This window comes from Panthera pardus, unplaced genomic scaffold, assembly GCF_024362965.1.
Source record: "Panthera pardus isolate Hobbes unplaced genomic scaffold, ASM2436296v1 HiC_scaffold_13, whole genome shotgun sequence".
NCBI lineage: Eukaryota > Metazoa > Chordata > Mammalia > Carnivora > Felidae > Panthera > Panthera pardus.
The window spans coordinates 79348770-79369728 of record NW_026526688.1 but is presented as its reverse complement, the minus strand read 5'-3'; the positions used below and the strand labels follow the sequence as shown (position 1 = coordinate 79369728).

At 39.9% G+C, this 20959-nt stretch overlaps 1 protein-coding gene across 4 annotated transcripts in view; it reads left to right on the top strand.

The window, feature by feature from the left end:
- The window catches only part of ARHGAP10 (Rho GTPase activating protein 10), a 321716-nt gene that overhangs the window by 160260 nt on the left and 140497 nt on the right, over positions 1–20959 (top strand). For all 4 annotated transcript variants that reach the window (XM_053901202.1, XM_053901200.1, XM_053901201.1 and 1 more), the window contains 3 exons: positions 4858–4939; positions 6921–6966; positions 9998–10063. In XM_053901202.1, the coding sequence (XP_053757177.1) occupies positions 4858–4939; positions 6921–6966; positions 9998–10063 (194 nt within the window). The remainder of the gene's footprint in view (positions 1–4857; positions 4940–6920; positions 6967–9997; positions 10064–20959) is intronic.

The window sequence follows — 20959 nt, the reverse complement described above, 5'->3', positions numbered from 1 at the left end:
TTCAGTTTCTAATTTTGTGGGTGTAAGTATATTAAGTCCTGATTTGCTTCAATTGTTTTTGGCTTTCATGGATTCCCTTTAGTAGTTATTGATGAAACATTGTAATTGACTTGTTCTTTACTCTTGATTCTTGGAGTGGCAGCTTTCTTACTCAGTATTTGTCGCCCATAACGCGTAGAAGCAACCTCCTGCCTGTTTCCGAGTTCATGCATTTTTTTCAATTCATTTGTGCCCTTCGATCTCATCCTCTTAGTTTGTTAACAAGTCTCTGCAGCCAGCTCTTGCCTGTCTTCAGTCCATTTCCATCCAGCATCCAATGTTCACCTGCACCTTTGATCATGTTATTTCCCTACTAAAAACCTGTGACATGTAGGATAAATCAGATCTTTCACACAGCCAAGGAGCCCTTTGTGGCTGGATCCCTTGGCTGCCTCTGCAGGGAGGATGGCTGATGAGGCTGATCTAGCTCCCCCAAAGTGTGTTCTTTCCTTCCTCTGTGCCTTTTCGGCTTAGGGAATACCTCTAGCCCTGGTGCTCTGACAAGGCTCATGTATCCTTAAGGCCTTAGGTTAAATGTTCCTTTCCTAGGGAAGCCTGACTTCCAGGGCTAGGTCAGACCTTCCTCTTTCTTAGTCCCCATAGTAAGAATGTGACATTTCCTCCCGAGACTGGCAGCCGAATTAGCCCACAGACAAGTCTTGACAACAGTTTAACATATTTGAGGTTGAATGCCTTTGTATTTGGGCATGCACCTTCTGATGTCTTTATTGTCACCTCTTTCTCCAGGGTAGCTGGCTTTTTGCAGGGCTCTGTACAATTCTATTTTTTGCAGGGCTCTGTACAATTCTAACTAATAGATTATTTGTAATTTTTTTTTTTTTTTTTTTTTTACCTTCTGCTTTCTCTGATAGACAGTAAGCCCTTTGTGGGTGGTATGCCCAGCCCGGTGCCTTGCATATGGTAGGGTATTCAATAAATGTTTGTAAACTCCATGTTTGTCTTCCTGGGATAGAAGTTACCATGTTTTGCCTTGGGTCCCATTTTCTCTGCTAATTTTGCCATTCCAGGACTAGAAAAGCTGTCAGCTTTGTATTATGTATTCGCTACCACATCTTATTTTATGTTTTATACTTTTGTTCATTTAAGTACATAACTAAATGTTTGAATAAATATAATTTTTAGAGAGGTAACTAGATATTTTTTCTTCTTGACAAGAATGGAGCATTCTTGCAGAAGTGAGACCCCCATATGTAAATATTGTTTTATCACTTAAAGAATGTAAAGAAAAACATTTGTGCCATCTGAAGTTTTCCCTCACAATTTTAATTAACTCCCTTGAGCCCAGTGTGGGTTACTAAGAATAAGGGCCAAAATCTTCACGTCCCAGTCAAGGAACTTCTTAAAACAGACTGGTTGTCTGGGCATCTTGCCTTGATGCTTGATCCAAAAAGATGCTGTGTGTAGCAGAACGGGAGGAGGTGGGACCTCGGGTCTGTACTGTGCAGTGCCGAGGTGATAGAAAAGTGAGGCCAGTATAAGAAAGTGTGGGGTTGGGGTGCCTGGGTGGCTCAGTCAGTTGAGCATCCGACTTCAGCTCAGGTCATAATCTCCTGGTTCATTAGTTCAAGACCTGCATTAGCGTCTGTGCTGACAGCTCAGAGCCTGGAGCCTGCTTCAGATTCTGTGTCTCCTTCTCTCTCTGCCCCTAACCCACTTGGGTTCTGTCTCTGTCTCTCTCAAAAATAAATAAACATTAAATTAAAAAAAGTGTGGGGTAGACAATAAAGAGCCATTTTGCTATTTAGGGGTGGGAGTGGGGGATTATTGGTGATTTTTTTTTTTCCTTTAAATTTCAGTCTGGAGAACATGGTTGTCATCAAGAGCCTATCAATTGTAGCTATAATTACTTTGTAGTGAACCTTAAGCAAACAATCATGTGGGGAGAAAGCGTAATACCTTTGGGAATGAGTGTTGGGAGCCCCGCTTGTTCACATTTGTGTCTGTGCTTTTGGAAGACTTTTGACTTTACAGTAATTTATAAAAATTGTAATGATTATTGAATTATAGTTGATTATTACTGTTTGCTTTATTTGAAAAAGATAATCCATTAGTTAAAAGTGAGGGGAGATACTGTCACGGGAGTGATAACTTTAAAAAGTGTATTCAGGGGGCACCTGGGTGGCTCAGACAGGTAAATATCTGGCTCTTAATTCCAGCTAAGATCATGATCTCACGATTCGTGAGTTTGAGCCCTCCGTCGGGCGCAATGCTGACAGTGCTGAGCCTGGTTGGGATTCTCTCTCCCTCTCTCTCTGCCCCTCCCCTGCTCACTCTCTCTCTCAAAAATAGACTTAAAAAAAGTATATTCAGTATCAAAGGGGAATTAAATATTGCAAGTATTAATTATTATACTTTTCGTTTCAACCATCCACTTTCATTTCCCATTTTCTGTGTTTTGCCTTTAAATTCTTTGCCAGAAAAGTTCATTTCTAATACTAATTTCTAATATTTGAATCAAATATTCCACATTTGTTTCATGTGAGAAACCACTCACAGGTTAAGAGGTATTATTAATGACTTTTTTACCTAGTATTCCTTCCCAGTATAAAGAGTTTTCTGGCTCAATCCCTGAGTGTCTGAATAAACTGAACTGAGAAAGATTATGTGGCCCAGAGGACCAACACAGGGCTCAAGAAAATAAGAAGGAAACACCAAACCGTTAGTAGTCTGCCATCTTGGAAGTAGAATTGGGATGGGGTGAAAAATGATTTTCTGGTTTTACTCTGTCCATGCTTGGGTAACAATAAGCCTGTATCTATTTTATTAAATTGTCATCATCGCTAGCACCACACACCCATTAGGATGGCTACTTTTGAAAAAAAAGAGATAACAGGTGTTGGTGAGGATGGAGAAATTGGAAGCCTTTGATATGCCCCGATTCGAGAGACCCCCCGAAAACAAACCACCAGAGTCCAGAGTCAAAGCCAAGCGGCAAGGGTCGTTTATTGCAGGTTCGAACCTGGTCCTCCACGCACTCGTTGCCGGTGACGCTAAGCGAGGATCTTACAGCTTCTTTTATAGACAGGCACAAACAAGTTAGGGATTTTTTTGCGGTTACAGAGCTGTTATTGGTTGACATTTAAATTTGAACACTCAGCAGAACTTGATTGGTTCCCGCCTTTTTTTCAAACCACTCAGTAGAACTTGATTGGTTCCCGCCTGTAGGTCAGACCACAACCGGGCACGCCCTGGCTGGTTCCGGAGAACGGCAAGGGAGGGGAGGGATCTTTTCTTTGCAGTTGTGAGTACACCTGGTAATTTTTCTCTTAGTCTCTCAGCCTTGTGCACTCTTGGTGGGAATGCACAACAGTGTAGCCACTGTGGAAAAGATGTGGCAATTCCTCCAAAAATTAAAAATAGAATTACCATTGGCCCCTTGTGAGGCAGAACTGTTTCTCCTTTCTGTACTACAGATGTGTGGGCTTTTCCACACCCAGCAGTTCTCCAGTTCTCTGCAGACCCTGATTGAACTGAATTTTGACACTAAAGTTAGTGAAGACCCTTCAGGTTCAGGGTTCAGGCAGCCATAAGACTGCCCCCCGCCACTTCAGATGCCAGCCACAAGTCCAGATTGTCACTTTTGCTTTGGGCTGTAAATTGGGGGTTCCCCTGGTTCTCTCCTTGGGTTTGGTAATTTGCTAGAACAGCTCATAGAACTCAGGAAGACAGTTTACTTTTGCCAATTTATTACAAAGGATATTTTAATGGAAATAAATGAACAGCCATATGAAGAGAGATATAGGGGAAGGGGCTTGAAGTGTCCGCGTCCTCTCTGGACATGCTACCCTTCTAGCACCTTCATGTTTATACCAACCTGGAAGTTCTCTCATACCCAGGGTATTTTATGAAGACTTTATTGCATAGGAAATAATTGACTGAATAATTGGCCATTGCTGATTGAACTCAATCTCCAGCCCCTTACCCCTCCTGGAACGGGTGGGGGTGGGGCTGGAAGTTCCAGTCCCCTAGTCACATGGTTCTCTTGGTAACCAGCTCCATCCCAAGACTGTCCTAGAGCTTGCAGCCCTGTTATCTCATTAGAATATAAACTGACATTTATTTTGGAGATACCAAGGGTATTAGGAGCTTTGTGCCAGGAAGCAGGGTCAGAGACCAAATACATTATTTCTTACTATGTCATATCCAGTAATTCCACTTCTGGGTATATACCTAAAACAACTGAAAGCCAGCTCTTGAGATATTTGTACACCTATGTTAATAATGGCATTGTTTAGAATAGAAAAAAGTAGAAGCAACCCAGGTGTCCATTGACGAATGGATAAGCAACATGTAGCGTATACACACAGTGGAATATTATTCACCCTTCGGAAGGAAATTCTCATCCATGCTACAACATGGATGAAAATGGAGGATACCATGATAAGTGAAATAAGCAAGTTACAAAAAGAACAATACTATATGATTCCACTTATAAGAGTTACCTAGGAGTAATCAAATTCATCGAGACAGGAAGTAGAGGGAGATTGTCAGGGGCTGAGCAAAAAGGGAACAGGGAGTGGTTTAATGGGTACAGAATTTTAGTTTTACAAGACGAAGAGTTCTGGAGATGGGTTGCCCAATAATGTGAATGTACTTAACATGGCGAACTGTGCAGTTAAAGTTAAGATGATAAATCTTATGTTACGTGTCTTTTATCACAATTAAAAAAACCCCAACTTAATCACCAGAACAAAACATTAGGAAGCGGTAAAGCAGGCTTTGTTGTTGTTTGTTTGTTTGTGTTTGTTTGTTTTACCAGCCCGAGGGCTAACCTGATCCATTACTGGTGTCTTTCAGGCCTGGCGTTTCCTTGACTATGCAGGCATTTTCAGAAGAGGAAAGGAAGCAGTGGTTGGAAGCTCTGGGTGGAAAAGAAGCTGTAAGAATAATCAATGGTTGTTTTATGTCAAATCCTTTAGAGTTGATTTGTATTCATTTTTACGTTGTTTTTGTTTCATAGTATTTGAAAAAGTTTCCTGCTGAAACTGGTATTTGAATTCATCTTGGGAGCATTCAGTATTCTAGTAATTTGGCTTGAGGTAGCAGCAACACATATAAGACAGGTGTATCATTAGTTTTTATTTTTGATTTTTCTTGACTCTGCCTCTCAGATTTGCTTTGCTTGAGGAAGTCATCTAAATTCTCAATTTTTTCTTTCCTGCCTGACAGTTCTTTGGGTGATGAACACAATAAATGCTTGCAATTCATTTTGATCTCAGTGGAGATGGAACAGTAAATATGAGGCAGTGAGGGCAATATTATAAGTGACTGCTGTAGTCATTTTGCTTGATTTAACAATTTGTGGTTTAGACTAATGGTTTATGGTATGCAATATCAGGTAGCCTTAGTGAATGGGCCTCTGTACGATTGGTTTGAGGATTAAATTAAAGGTAGTGGTATAGATCCAGAGGCACACACACTCAGCCTGTTTGCTGCTTTGAGTACTGCTTTCATTTCAGTGGCCTGGTGGCCTTTGGGAATTGAGAATTTGGCAGATCATGTATTGAATTGGGGAGTTAGTAAGGATAATTATAGAAAACACCATAGAACCCATTAAAATAAACTCTCCTGAAAATATTATGACTCTAAGTAAACTGCCAGTGCAGGTACCAGGTGGGCTTAACTGGAAAGCATTTGTCATTTTAGCAGGGTTTAAAAGGAAGGAGAGTGGCTTGCAAAGGGAAGGAGGGGTCATGTATAGTAAAAGGAGAGGTGTCAGAATTGAGTTGTGAAACTGGCAGAAGATAATGTTATCTTACGGTAGCAGAGAACACACTGGTGGAATATAGGGGCCAGGGAGCTGGGCCCTGGTGTGGGTGGCAGTCTTGATTCAGTGTTGGAAAAATGCACACCCAAAGTATACATGTTAAAAATAGATGCTATAGAAGAGAATGTATCACGCTTGGGGGGGGGGGAGTGGTAATCAGATTTGTGTATTATTTTATTATATTTGACCTACATTTGGCCTTCCTCCTTTTATTTCTGTCTAGTCTTAATTTGTCCTTGAAAATTTTAGCTGGGAATCCAGAGTATTTACAGCATTAATGGTTACTGAGAATCCAAAATACATTATACTAATCCTCTCTAGTAAAGGCAATGCAGCAACTAGGACTTCTCTCCCCGGACATTCAAGTGCTTTGGAAAGTGAGTTTGCCCAGGGAAAAGATCACATGACTCAGTCTTTGAGAAATAAGTCTGTTGTCAAAGGCAGTGTAACCTTGAAGACCTAACCTCTCCTTTAGCACAAAGAGGCAAGTAATTAATTTGAGATGCACAGACGAAGGCAAGTCTGCAGAAAGAAAACATTTAGCTATGTATTTATGCGAGGACACCTAAAGTAGCATTTTTTTTTTTTCCAGGTGCTATATATATGACTTGCAAATAATGGGTCAGTGCTGAAGTTCTTAGAGGCAGCCCAGAATTATCACCTAGCTCTTTCAGATGTAGTTATTTAAATTATGACCAGGAGTCCTCTCATTGTTAAGTAAATACCAGATCTTGGAAATAGTGGTGAGAAAATGAGCTTCATCTTATTGCAGCAGTTTCTTTGTCATTCTGTAACTGTAAGGCTGAGCATTTCAAATTTACATAAACTTCCAGTAAGTTGCTCAAGAATCCTAGCTCCTTCATCTTATTTCTTGTTACCATGGCATACCTCTCTGCAAGAGACAAAGTAGACTTAGAGGTGCCCCTGATTGTTATTTATCTTAGCATTTGAGCACATATTAGTATATAATTAGCCAATATCGATCTTTTTTTGTTTTTTTTTTTTTTTTTTTTGCATGGTCATAGGCATGCCTACTTGAAACCTTTATATTGATATGTTAAAAATATTGTTTTCCCTTTTTCTCTTTTACTAGCTGTTACATAGTTTTAATAGAGCCATCATCCCAAGACCAGAAGGAAGTAAGTGCTGATTCATAAAAAGGACTGTTTGTTGCCTTTCTTCATGAGTTAGTTTTCATTCCTGATGTCAGATTGTTGCCGTGTGCTCTGTATCCTCTCTAAGCTAGATCTCTAAATGTATATATGTATTCTGTTTTACCTACTGCAACCAACCCAGATTTTCCTGGACTGCTGTAATCCTCATTGATTTTTTTCTATCTCTCAGTTTTGTTTTTTTTTTTTTAAGTCTTTCTCTATAATTACTTTCTCTACAAAGCCCAAAATGTTTCCTCCACAATTCTCATTGATATTTATTCTTATAGCCATAAACACCTAAGACTTCCAGGTGTACATCATTCAGCTTCCTAAATTGTAAGTTCCTATGGGTAGGAACTGTTTATCAGGTCCCCTGTTTGCAACCCCCTTACCCCCACCCTTGATATTTTTTATCCTTAAACTCTCTGAGTATGGATTATAGAAGTAATAAATTATTGCACCTTAGAAAATAACAATTGGGGCATCTGGGTGGCTCAGTTATTTAAGTGTCTGACTCATGATTTAGGCTCAGGTTGTGATCTTGTGGTTTGTGAGATCCAGCCCTGTGCCAGGCTCTGCACTGAGCCTGGAGCCTGGTTGGGATTCTCTTTCTTCTCTCTCTGCCCCTCCCCTGCTTGCATGTGTTCTCTCTCTCTCTCTCTCTCAATCTCTCCAATAAACAACAAAGAAAATAACAGTCACACATATTCAGTTATTTTAGGGCAGTCATCTTCCATGTATCGTATGTACTCCAGGAATGTGGGAGTACTGCCTAGTTCTGTAGTCTTTATTTTTTCGGAGATAAAAATGTGATCAGAGTTGCTGGTTTCTTCATTAATTTACTTTTGATATCTTTGGTTAAATTAAGGTTACATTAATCAAATGTATACAGTTTGGAAAGTTTATGTTCTTTAACACATGATTTCCAAATTATCATGATGTGTATATATCACTTGAGCCAGTGCTTGAGTAAAAGACCTCTCTAGCCCACCTGGTATTGGAAATTGCCAGTTGTAAAGCTATGTGAAGCGCCTTTTTTTTTTTTTTAAATTAAAAAATTTATTTTATTTTATTTTTATTTTAGAGAGCACGGAGGGAGAGGGGCAGAGAGAGAGGAAGAGAGAGACTCTTAAGCGGGCTCCACGTCTAGTGCTGAGCCAAACACAGGGCTTGGTCTCACGACTCTGGGATCATGAAGTGAGCCAAAATCAAGGGTCGGATGCTCAACTGTTTGCATTGAGACACCTTCTTAATCCCTACCTGTCCCTCCTACTTCCTTCTCTCTTCCCTTCTGTCTTTCTCCTCTTCCTCTCTCCTCCCCCAACTCCTTTTCTCCTTCTGTCCTTCCTTTCAGTTATTTTTTATAGAGAAATAAAAACCTGCCACTTCTTTCGAAAAATAGTTTTGCTAAACATTTTATAAAATATGAATTATAGATCCTTAAACAGTAAACCATTGCCTGATATTCCTCATTAAAGTTCTCCTCAAACTTAGCATTAAACCTGCACAGTTTATATTTGTGGATTGTTCATGCTGTTCCCCCTGAGAGATAAGTGTCAATATTACTGTTCCTTAGTTCTAAATACAGGCTCAAGCATTCACTTTCCCTGATTTCATTTTTGAAACAAGAATCATCTTTTATTAGGATACTCAAATGTGCCAGCCTAATCACAGGCAAGCACTTATACTGGGGAAAAAAAATAGGAAATTTTAAAATCTTTTCTGCTATACGAATCATCTGTTTTAAATTCATTATGAAATGGGGCGCCTGGGTGGCGCAGTCGGTTAAGCGTCCGACTTCAGCCAGGTCACGATCTCGCGGTCCGTGAGTTCGAGCCCCGCGTCAGGCTCTGGGCTGATGGCTCGGAGCCTGGAGCCTGTTTCTGATTCTGTGTCTCCCTCTCTCTCTGCCCCTCCCCCGTTCATGCTCTGTCTCTCTCTGTCCCAAAAAAAAAAAAAAATAAATAAATAAATAAATTCATTATGAAAATAATAAAGCATTAAACATTAGAGCATGGTATGAAATGTGAAATTCTTTTTCAAGCTCATGGCTTAAATAATACTCCCCCCCCCTCCCAAATAATACTTTTAAGAAGTGTTTTAAAAATTTTTTCTGGGGGTGCCTGGGTGGCTCAGTTGTTTGAGCGACCGACTTCGGCTTGGGTCATGATCTCACGGTTTGTGAGTTCAAGCCTGCGTCGTGCTCTGTGCTGACAGAGCCTGGAGCCTGCTTCCGATTCTGTGTCTCCCTCTCTCTCTCTGCCCCTCCCCCACTCATGCTCTGTCTCTGTCTCAGAAAAAAACATTAAAAAAATTTTTTTTTCTTTAAATTTTTCTATAGTTGAAGAAAAAAAAAGGTTTCTTGGGGTGTCTGGGTGGCTCAGTTGGTTAAGTGTCTGACTTCAGCTCAGGTCATAGTCTCGCAGTTCGTGAGTTTGAACCCTGTGTTGGGCTCTGTGCTGACAGTTCAAGAGCCTGGAGCCTGCTTCGGATTCTGTGTCTCTTTGCCCTTCTCCCACTTGCCCTCTGTCTCTCTCTCTCTCTCAAGAATAAATAAAAACATTAAAAATAGTAAATAAAAAAAGAGGTTTGTGTTAATTCTCCCTCCAACTGTCAAGTAATTTACTTCACTCCTCTGTATAACTAAAAAAGAATTCTGAGCTGCTGTTGGAATTTTGGCAAAATGTATCTTACCCATTTTTAGATAGATATCCCTAAAGATTTATAGCACTTTCTTTTCCACTGTTTAAAATAAGTCATATGTATTAGTATAAAAATTATTTCGTATTATGAATTATAAATTTGTAAATTATTGGTAATTGGTGTCCTATTCCAATAAGTGCTTTTCTAAATATATGCAATTCTCATTTACATTATAATACATGGGAATACATGGCCTTTAGCTTTCTTTTAATAGTGAAATAAATTTAAATAATTTTTTTTTTTCTATTTTTGTAAAGAAGAGAAACATCAATAATTCATCGTGCCCTTAATATTTTAACACTATTTCTTTTAGGCGCACAGTTGGATAAGATGGGATTCACAATTCTCAGAAAATGCATCAGTGCAGTTGAAACACGAGGTAACATGATAGAATCATTTTATTCATGAAAAGCTCTAGGTATGTAAAATCTAAGAGTATTTAAAGTGCCTGTTGCATGGTTAAGTGTTGTAGAATGGAAGACGTCAATGCAAAATGTGTATGTACTCTGGGGGTCAGAGATTGAGCTGTCCATTTACTATGACAGCATGGGATTTTCCTTTGTGTTTACATTTATATTTCTCCCCAGCACTGAAGTCAGTGCTGAAATGAGAACTATTTGAAGAATCAGCAGTGTTGGACAGCCAATCTGAATCCTTTTTTGTTCTCCATTAGGGTAGTCTCATCTTCCATTGTCTTGCTGGCCTCTCTCTAAAAAGTCAGCTTCATTGAGGTGTCATTTACATACGGTAAAATTCACTGACTTTAACTGTAGGAATTGGTGAGTTTTGACAAATGTGTACTGTTTTGTAGCTGCCACCATAATCATAGGAGATTCCTGGCTTTCCTCTCCCTGTTCCTTTATGTCCGTTTGCAGTCAGTCTGCCTGCCCTCCCTCCTTGGCCCTTGGCAACCACTGAGCTGCTTTCTATCACTTTAGTTTGTTCCTTTTTTAAAAACCATTTCATATAAAAGGAATCATGTGGTATAGAGTCTTTGGCGTCTGCTTCTTTATGTAGCATAATGCTTTTGAGATTCATCTTGTGGAGTGTATACCTAGTTCATTTTTTTTTACTGCTAGGCAGGATTTCATTACGTGGATATACCACAATTTCTTTATTCATTCACCTGTTGATAAATATTTGGGTTGTTTCCATTTTTTTTTTTAATTTTTTTTAACGTTTATTTATTTTTGAGACAGAGCATGAACAAGGGAGGGTCAGAGAGAGAGGGAGACACAGAATCTGAAACAGGCTCCAGGCTCTGAGCAGTCAGCACAGAGCCTGACGTGGGGCTTGAACTCACGGACCGTGAGATCGTGACCTGAGCTGAAGTCGGACGCTTAACCGACTGAGCCACCCAGGCGCCCCGGGTTGTTTCCATTTTAAATTTAAGGAAAGCTAATCCCTCCCCCACTGAAAGTTTTTTCTTTATAATCCCTAAAAAAAAACCCCAAAACCCAACAAAACAGGGTCCCTCTGCTTTGCAGCTATTGCAGCAGACTTTGGAGAAATGAAAGATTAAACATTACAAAACAGGCTGTTTCTGGAGGTGGAGTTTCTCTTTGTTTAGAGACCGAGTGAAGTATGGATAAATGGATATTTCATTCACTCTCATGTATTGAGTATCCTGGTCCCACTCGGGATGACTTTGTGGATGAAGCATTGTGTTCATGCTTTCTGTCAAAACAGGATTTTTGTCATGGAGCCATGTCAGAAATAAAAGTGTCGGATGACAGAGAAGTACCAGCCCTTTTATGATTAGGGGTTTGCCCATCGATAATAAAATCCCTAGCCATAGAAAGCCTTTTCTCATACACTCTCTTATGGTGGCAGTTTGGTCTGTGACAGATTTTCCTTCATCTGCCCTGAAGTTGAGCTGATAAATTTCTTCATTTTCCTAGTGTTTCACAAATTTCCAAAATTTGGAAAAAATACTGTGATTTTCATATCTCTCACTTCATCATTCATGTTTCTATTTCTCCTGAGCACCTGAAGTGAAGCGCCTTAATTTTATCACTTGTGTGTTTATTATTTTGATAAATTATGTTCTTTCCCCAAAGGATATGTTTTATACATACTTGCTTCTGCCTGAACAGATTAAAATCTATCTAGAATGCTTTCTGATTGGTATATGTAGTTTTATGGAATGTTCTATACATTGAATGGAATATATATACACACACACACACACACACACACACACACACACATATACATACATACACACCCGAATCTGCATTGAATGTATTTTTATTGGATGTATTTTTATTATAAATATATAATTATTGGATGTTTTTAACAGAAGAATGAGTCTACACAATTTAAGTTAGATTTTTATCATTTAAAAATAAACTAAAAGCATATGTTTTTCTTCTTTTTTTTAATGTTTGTTTTTTGAGAGAGAAAGAGAGAGAGACCGAGCGCGAGTGGGGCGGGGGCATAGAGAGAGGGAGATACAGAATCTGAAACAGGCTCCAGGCTCTGAGCTGTCAGCACAGAGCCCAATGCAGGGCTCAAACTCCCGAACTGGGAGATCATGACCTGAGCCCAAGATGGACGCTTAACTGACTGAGCCACCCAAGTGCCCCATGTTTTTCTTTTTCAAATCTTTTGTTCTTAAAGGTTTTCCATTCCTGAATGAAGCCTTTTACTTTTAGTGAAATAATAGACTAATAATAGTGTTCAGAGAATCAGTGGTCAGATTATATTATCAAAAATGATGAGAAACATTGTAGAATCTCTGAGGCTTTTATCCTAAATTTGTGAGTTCCTTTAAGGAATATTGCTGTCAATGATTTCCCGCAAATCAGCTAGCATGACTAGTGATTTTCTTATGCTATAGGCATGATTTGCCATACTTATTTTTTCATCAGGATAAAGCTAGTTTATGTCTTGTAACAAGAAACCCACAAGTCTCTGTGTCTTAAAACAATAAGAATTATTTCTCACTCAAGCACTGGTAGGAGGGTTTTGCTCATCACAAATACTTAGGCTTGAAGGCTCCTGGTTGTTTTTGTGAACCAAACAAGTCAAGGGATCCTGGCTGCCTTGTCAGAGGGAAACAATTCTGGAGTGCTTTGGACCTCCAAGCAAAGTGGTCTGGGCTTGAAGCGAGTTAGGTTTGCTAATAACTAATTGGTCAGTAGAAGCCTCATGGTCATACTGAACCCCAAAGAGTCTAGGTTCAGCAACCCTACCAGGAGACTGGAAAACACACAGAGAGCTGGAAATCTTTGGGGAATAGCTTTAATGACTGCTGTGTACCTGGTGGATCTACATGCCTAAAGACCAGGGGCTTTTAATGAGATCTGACTGAAGAAGTATTTCGAATCACAGCTTGTAGTGTTTTAAACATGACCATTATTTTCTGAAAACTGCCCATTTCATGTGTGTGGGTTAAAACCATTAGTGTGTCTTTTTCCAAATATGTTTTTCTAAAAACGACTTTTGGCATTTTTATTGTCATCAACCTTATTTGTGACTTCACTGAAATATTTGAAAGCATCAGACAAATGTCTAAAATTTAGTGTCATCTGCAGTATCCTAAGAAGGTTAACATTTTTAGTGTACTAACATATCTTTGACAACATATACACCACATATGGAACTAATATGTATGTGACACTAACACAGGACAGTAATATATGACACAAACAAAATATATGATAATCTATGTTAACACGTACAATATATGTTGACCTATACAGATGCTGACATCTTGACCTGAGTGGGACTCTTTAAGCAGTTACTCTACTTTTGAGACGAGAACTAATCCCATGTCTCTACAACATCAGCATCAGTTAACAAATCATACTTGTCACTTTCATCGAGTTGTTTGCTCATGAAGTGAGGGTGTGTGTGGGAGTCAGATCAACTGATCTTTCAACCATTTACCAAATATTTGTAATTGATATGTACTGGTTCTTAATTCAGGCCAACTGACTACCTCTAGGAAATTATTGCTTATGTACATATACCAAGTTGAAAGATTTCCTAAAGCTATTATTCTCAAATATTGCTGCACGTTGGAATCATCTGGGATCTTTAAAGACTATAACCTGGCTCTCACCACCACCCACATCCCCCCCCCCCCCCCCAAGTCAAGTTTGACTTCCTGGCTGTCGGGTATGAACTGGGAAGTGGGATTTTTTTAAATTTAGTTTACTTTTTTATTTTGCAAGAGAAAGAGAGAGAGAGAGAGAGTACATAAGCGAGGGAGGGGTGAGAGAGGAGAAACAGAATCCCAAGCAGGCTCCATGCTATCAGCACAGAGCCCGATGTGGGTTCGAACCCATGAACTATGAGATCATGACCTGAGCCACGATCAAGAGTTGGACACTCAACCCACTGTGCTACCCAGGCACTCCTGGGAAGTGGGATTTTTTAAAATGTTCCCCAAGTGATTCTATGTAGCGAAGTTTGGGAACCACTGTCCTAATGGAAGGGTTGCTTGGTATTGAAGAAATAGTTTGCACAATTGTTATCTTTATGTTTATAGTATCCAGCTATGTGGGGAGCTTTTTTTGTAACTTCTTTTTAAAAATAACCCAACCTAAACCCAAAAAAACAAAAGAGAAAAGTTCTGCAGAAAATAGCATAATGTTCTTTTCCTTCCCTTAGTAACAGGTGACTTACCACCATTAAATCCTAGTTCTACCAGTATTAATAAATAAATACTGGTTAGTATTTATTTATTGAGCAGTATTTATTTATTGAGCAATCACAGGGTGTACATAGCTTTGTTCTAGTCCTTTGGGACACATTAAAGGTTGTTTACATATAATGCCGGATACATTAATAGTAAACATAGAGATTTGTAATGTAAATATAACAGGTGATAAAATAAGTGTTACAAGGTTGCAAGGATTAAGAGAATTTGAATGCATGTTGATAGAATGAAGTGTACTTGATGTTATATAATTGAGGACTGTGGTTAGAAATAGGCTTCCTTAGATTTAAAGGATAGGAAGGTATATTGTGGAATTTAGAGACATCTTTGCAAAGCTGTGGAGACAGAGTATGACAGAAGCCAAATTTGATTGGAAAGGAAACATGAAAGTGTTGGTGGGAATGCAAACTGGTGCAGCCACTCTGAAAAACAGTATGGAAGTTCCTCAAAATGTTAAAAATAGAGCTTCCCTACGACCTAGCAATGGCCCTGCTAGGTATTTATCCAAAGGATACAAAAATGCTGATTCAAAGGGGCATATACGCCCTGATGTTTATAGCAGTGTTGTTAACAGTAGCCAAATTATGGAAAGAGCTCAAATGTCCATTGACGCACGGATAAAGGAGATGTGGATTATATATACAATGAAATATTACCCGGTGATCAAAAAGAATGAAATCTTGCCATTTGCAACAATGTGGATGGAACTAGAATGGATTATGCTCAGCAGAAAAAGTCAGAGAAAGACAAATGTGATATGATTTCACTCATATGAGTAATTTAAGAAACAAAACAGATGAATATGGGGGGAGAGGAAAAATAAGATAAAAAGAAAGAGGGAGGCAAACCATACGAGACTCTTAAATATAGAGAACACACTGAGGGGTGCTAGAGGGGAGGATGGGGGGGATGGGTTAAATGGGTGATGGGCATTAAAGAGGCACTTGTTGGGATGAGCACTGGGTGTTCTATATAGGTGATGAATCACTAAATTCTACTCCTGAAACCAATACTACACTGTATGTTCACTAACTTAAACAAAAGAAAGGAAGCATGAAGAAACAGCCTCAAAGCGGTACTGAGGCATTTGCATTTAATTGTAAAGGAGCTGGGTAAGTGCTAGAGGGTGGTGGATAGCAGAGTAGGAGGCTTAGAAAGATAAATATGAAAATTAGTATTGACAGCCGTGTGTGGGATGACTTAGTGCACAGGAGCCTCAGAATTCGGTCTAGGCTGGAGGATTCAGTAGACGAGGTAGCTGATTTAGGATGGTCGATTTGGGCAGTGGGGTCAGATAGCATTGATGCGTCCAAATAATTGAGCAGATCGTCACAGTTAGCAGTTGGTCCTACATACAGGATCAGAGTTCTGTAAGGAATTTCACCTTCAGATTTTAGTGTGGAAAGCAAAGGATATCAAGGAAACTTACGGGTCCATGGCAGACATGTTGACATGTGTCAGGATCACCAGGGGGTGCTTCCTGAAAATGCAGATTCCTGGGTTCAGTCAGTTCTGTTGAATCAGAATCATTGGTAACTGGGCCTCTGCTGTAGACGGTGTGAGTTCCAATAAGAATAGTCCAGTGGAGACAGGAATTTTCTCATTTTTTGGTTTTAGAGGGTAGAAGAAGCCATGATGGTTTCCTGAGAGAGTTTATGAGGGCCCTGGATCATGGATCCATGTAGCTTTTGGGATCATGAGAGTGGGCATAGCAGATGTAGGGTAGACCTGCATCCTAAAAAGAGGGGTTGAGGGGCGCCTGGGTGGCTCAGTCGGTTAAGCGGCCAACTTCGGCTCAGGTCATGATCTCGCGGCCTGTGGGTTCGAGCCCCGCGTCGGGCTCTGTGCTGATGGCTCAGAGCCTGGAGCCTGTTTCGAATTCTGTGTCTCCCTCTTTCTCTGACCCTCCCCTGTTCATGCTCTCTCTCTGTCTCAAAAATAAATTAAAAAAAAAAAAAAAAAAAAGGGGTTGAGAGAAGAAATAACAAAATGGCTCATAGTGGCCAAGTCTCTGTGTCAGAAGCCAAGGGTATTTCGGATTTCACATAGTTTGTAGGTGGATCCAAAGCATGTTCTGAAGTATTCATGGCACCTGTCGCTCATCATCCTGTGCTTCATTGCCAGTCTCTCTACCTGCTATTTCAGATGATGCCTCGTTTAGTGCCCTAGTGCCTAGTGCCCTGTAGCAGTTTGTTCCTTTGTGGGAAGCACCTGATTATTCTCAAAATAGTTTTATACAACATGTCCTCCATTGTCTGGGCTGAAAACCATGCAGCCACCATGTGTCTGTGGCTCCCTCAGGATGGAGAATATGATGGGCTCATTCTTCTCCTTTGCCCCTCCTGGATCTCTGAATCACCATTGACTCAGGGCTTCCTTGAGGACTTAGCGCATAAGCTGCCTTCTGAAGGATGAGGGAGGAATTGACCAGATGCATGGGTGTAGGGTTACAGGAAGGATTTTGGCAGAGGAAAAGGTGGGGTTGAAGTGTAGATGTTTGAAAGAACATGATGCACCTGGGCCCTAGAAGTCCTTGGCAAGACTGGAGGAAGAGAGGTACTTTGATTACTCTGCAGAAGCCGCACCTCTCTGTTGGCTGATGGGAGCTGTCAGGCTTACACTCCACAATGGTGCAGTGAAATAGGCACTTTGGAAACATTCTTAACCCCTTGGACCCTCAGTTTAAAAGAATGTGACTAGGAAGTTCATTCACACTGCTTACCTACCCCCACATTTGTGAGGATTAGAGCTAATTTTCTTATATAGTAGAATATTTATTAAATGTATTGTTCTAATTTCCCCTTTCCATCCTTCCCTTGAAGTGCTTTCCTTGTGAGAAGGAATTTCCTCATTTGGCAGTTATATTGTCTGATATTGTTTTTTTTTTTTTAAATTAACATTTATTTATTTATTTATTTCTGAGAGATAGGGAGAGCACATGCACAAGTGAGAGAGGGAGACAGAGGATATGAAGCAGGCTCTGTGCTGAGCATAGAGCCTGTTATGGGGCTCGAACTCAGGAACTGTGAGATCATGACCTGAACCAAAATCAAGAGTTGGCCACTTAACCAACTGAGCCACCCATGCTCCCCTCTGATATTGTTAGTTATATGATATATTTATTTTGTTTCGGGAACTTTATGGTTTTCTTGGAGTGAAGAAAATGTCTTATTTCTGCTTTGCCTTTGCTTGCCTCTTCTTATTTCTCAGTATAGTCTGTGTCTTTCATACATAGAACTCAATAAGCAATTGTGTTTTGCTTGAGTATTCAGAGATTTGACTAAAAGCCACATTATGTGTTCCAGCAATTGGTAAAATTATTGGAAGGATTTCTTCTTCTGTGTGTGGTTAGGATTAGTACTTTCAAGTAACATAGGTAGGTTGGATTCTGTTCTTTGTAAATTTATGTTGGCATCTTTCTGAATTATAGGTAGTAGTTTAGACGTAGATATGTCATGTTACCTGTTGAAGAATTTTCTGGTTTCAGAGCTTGAAGAGTAATTCCATGATTTCCTTAAGTAAATTACTCCTGTTCCTATAGAGGGGCCAACTCCCATGACTGGTGCACTGAGTTTTTTCTGGAACTGCATGACGTCTGGTTTTGCCGAAGCATGCATTGTAAAATATACAAAAACAAATAAGACTCTAGCTTAAAAACTTCTTCTGGTTGCTATTTTTTAAATAGTCATCGTGATTTGAAACTAAATTTGTATGCCACTTTTGTTTAGGAAGTTTCTCTTTAAAGATCTTCCATATGTGAATAATTTGAATATTCGCTTTAATTTCTAGAGAATGGCATTAAAATATCGGTCTAGGCAAGCTGTCAGTTATCCAGTTGAGCACTGTAACAAGCTGTGAATTCATGGGATAGAAGTAGGAAGCCACGTCTAAGACGTGTCAGTCTTTGACTTGTCGTATGTAAAAGTGAGATTCTCTTTCTTTGAAAAGCAGAGTTTTAGGTTTTTGGAAAATCTTTTTGAAGTTGGCTTGAGGATTTTTCCACTTCTGAAACACCTCTGGAATTGTGTGGGGGTCTCAGGATGGGCCTGGTAGAAGATGATACTGTATAGTTTCAGTAGGAAGGAAGATGCCCAAGATGAACTTGCAGCATATTTTACTATTACTGCACATTAATCTTAAGTTGCTGAGGGCAAATTACATGCAAAAATGGAGAAAATAAAGAACAGCTGTCCCCAGAAAATTTACAGCAAGTAAACTTGAATTTTTCCCTCACTGTCTCTTTTTTAATCATAATGGGTGTGAGATGGGAGTGGGTGGATAACAAGAGGACAGTCTTACGTGGGAGGGAATTAGAGAGTCTTGTGGTGTCTGCAGAAATGCAAATGCAAAACTAAAATCCTAAATTCAGGCGAGTCAGGATTATTCATTTTCTTAATTAGTAATCTTATTTGTTTTAAGAACAAGTAAGCTTCCAAAGCTATTAGTTTCCAAATGAGTGGTTGACAACAGTTAATAGGGAAAAATGGTTAAACTATCCTGCTAGAGAGTAGGCATGCTAGGTTTTGTGTGTTCAGTTCAGATTCTGACGAGGTCCATGGCATTTTTATTGCAAGGCTCTGTCAACACTTTTAGCATAGTGGTGAATAGCATGAGCCCAAAGGTCAGTCTGGATTGGAATCTCTTTCACCACTTACTAGCTCTGCAACCATGGCACGTTAGTTACTTGACGCCCTGTGACCTGATTTTATCATGTGTCTCATGGGATAATGGTGGCAACTCCTTTGCGGGCTTGTGAGGATGAAAAGAGAGTGCTTGGGACCTTGGCACCTATTGAGTGCTCAGTAAATGTGAGTCACTTATTTAGAGATCCATCTGTTAATTGAGGCCAGTCACAATTAAGTAGTTCCGTTATTGATTCAAGGCTCTGGGAGCACTTTTTTTTTTTTTTTTAAATAGTAATTTACATAGGGAAATAAATCACTTGAGTTCATTTTAGCAATTTCATGTGGCACTTGCAACATGCAGCAAAAGTAACTGCTTTGGAATTTCAGTCTTCTGTTCCTCAGTGTCTTGTGGACACTGGAGCAAGAAAACGGCCAGGAGGTGGTGAAGAAAGGAAGGATGCTCAGGAACAAGACAATGGCTTTTGGATATCGTCAGTCGTCCCCCCCACATCCCCTCCCTGCCCCCCGTCCCCCCAAAAAAGAGATTGCCCAGAGTTGCCTAGAGTTGGTTTAGTTCCTGATGCTGCAGCTGTTCTGAGGTGGAGAGACCGATGGCAGCAGTGAGACTCTTAGACTTTTCCTGATGTTCTGATTTCTGTAGAGAAGGGAAGAAAAAGAGTGGCAAAAAACTTCAGCCAACTTTGCCTTGAGTTTGAGTCTCTTTTTCTGTTTTACGTTAAGTAAAATTTTGTGACCACTTAAGCTTGAGCTACATGAGTGAATTTAAAAATAAAATGTACTTTTATTTAGCTGTCTCATCCGTTCCAGCTTATTTAATACTTACGTATTCTTCGACATGCACGTGTTAGATGGGCTTTAGTCAATTCTTTTTGGGTGTTTCCTACAGGAAATATATTGGAGGAAAAAATGGTGGAGATATGGTTCCTTTTTCTTAAAGATTAGTTTCAATCTAGTTTCAAGGCAGTGAAGGCCTCTGATTTCATGCTTTCATGTGAACAAGTTATTTTGTATAGTTTCATGCATGCTAGTAGAAGACCCAAGACTCCTGGATCAGAGATGAAGGACAGTTTATTACTCTCAGTAGTCAGAATATAAATTTTGTGTTGGTCTCTAATTCCTAAGGGTACTGCAGAGAACGTCAGGTGATACCTGCCCACACAATGGGTCATATTACAAGAGAAAAACTCTTTGAGCTTAGGAAACTTGACTCTTATTATGGCTGACAAGTATGCCTGCCTTTTGTTCTAGATGGAGACACTATCTCTATTTTCCAAGGCTGCAAGCAAACCTGTTCTTTGCTCTAGAGTGAGATACTGGAACAGATGGTGTTCACCCGCCCTGGGGTGTTGCTGGCAGAGGGGGTGGATGGCTATGATGTGTTAAGATGCTTTGTGAGCAGTCGAGGCCAGAGTGTGGTAGATCCCAGGCACTGTGCTGCATGTTGCCTCAGTGCTATAGGCAGAGGTGAGACGTTGACAGATTTGAGCAGGGGTATGTTCAGATCTTTTAATGGGAGTTGGGTGGGATGGGGAGATGGCAGGCAAGATGGCTGGCTGGATTTTAGAAATAATCCAGATAAAGCTGATGGAGGTTTAAACTAGGGCACTGATAGTGGAAAGAAGGGATGGATAGGATGAGAGACTTGGCAGAAAAACAGAATCTGATGACATGTTGAATATAGAAGGTAGGGAAAAGGGAAGATAAAAACTGTAAGCTTCCCAACCAAGGTAGTTGAAGACATCTTTAGCCAAGACAGAGAATGCAAGAGGAGCAGTAGGTTTGGGAGGAATATAGGTTGGTTTTTGTTATTGTGAATTCAGAGTGCGTGTCCTGTGACATTTCTGTCAGAAATAAAATGAAGGCAACAGAAGAGATGGTGGGCATCATTTTTTAGAGAGGTGAAGTTCTTTTCTTTTCTCTTTTCTTTGTTTCTGTTTTCTTTTTTTCCTTTTCTTTTTTT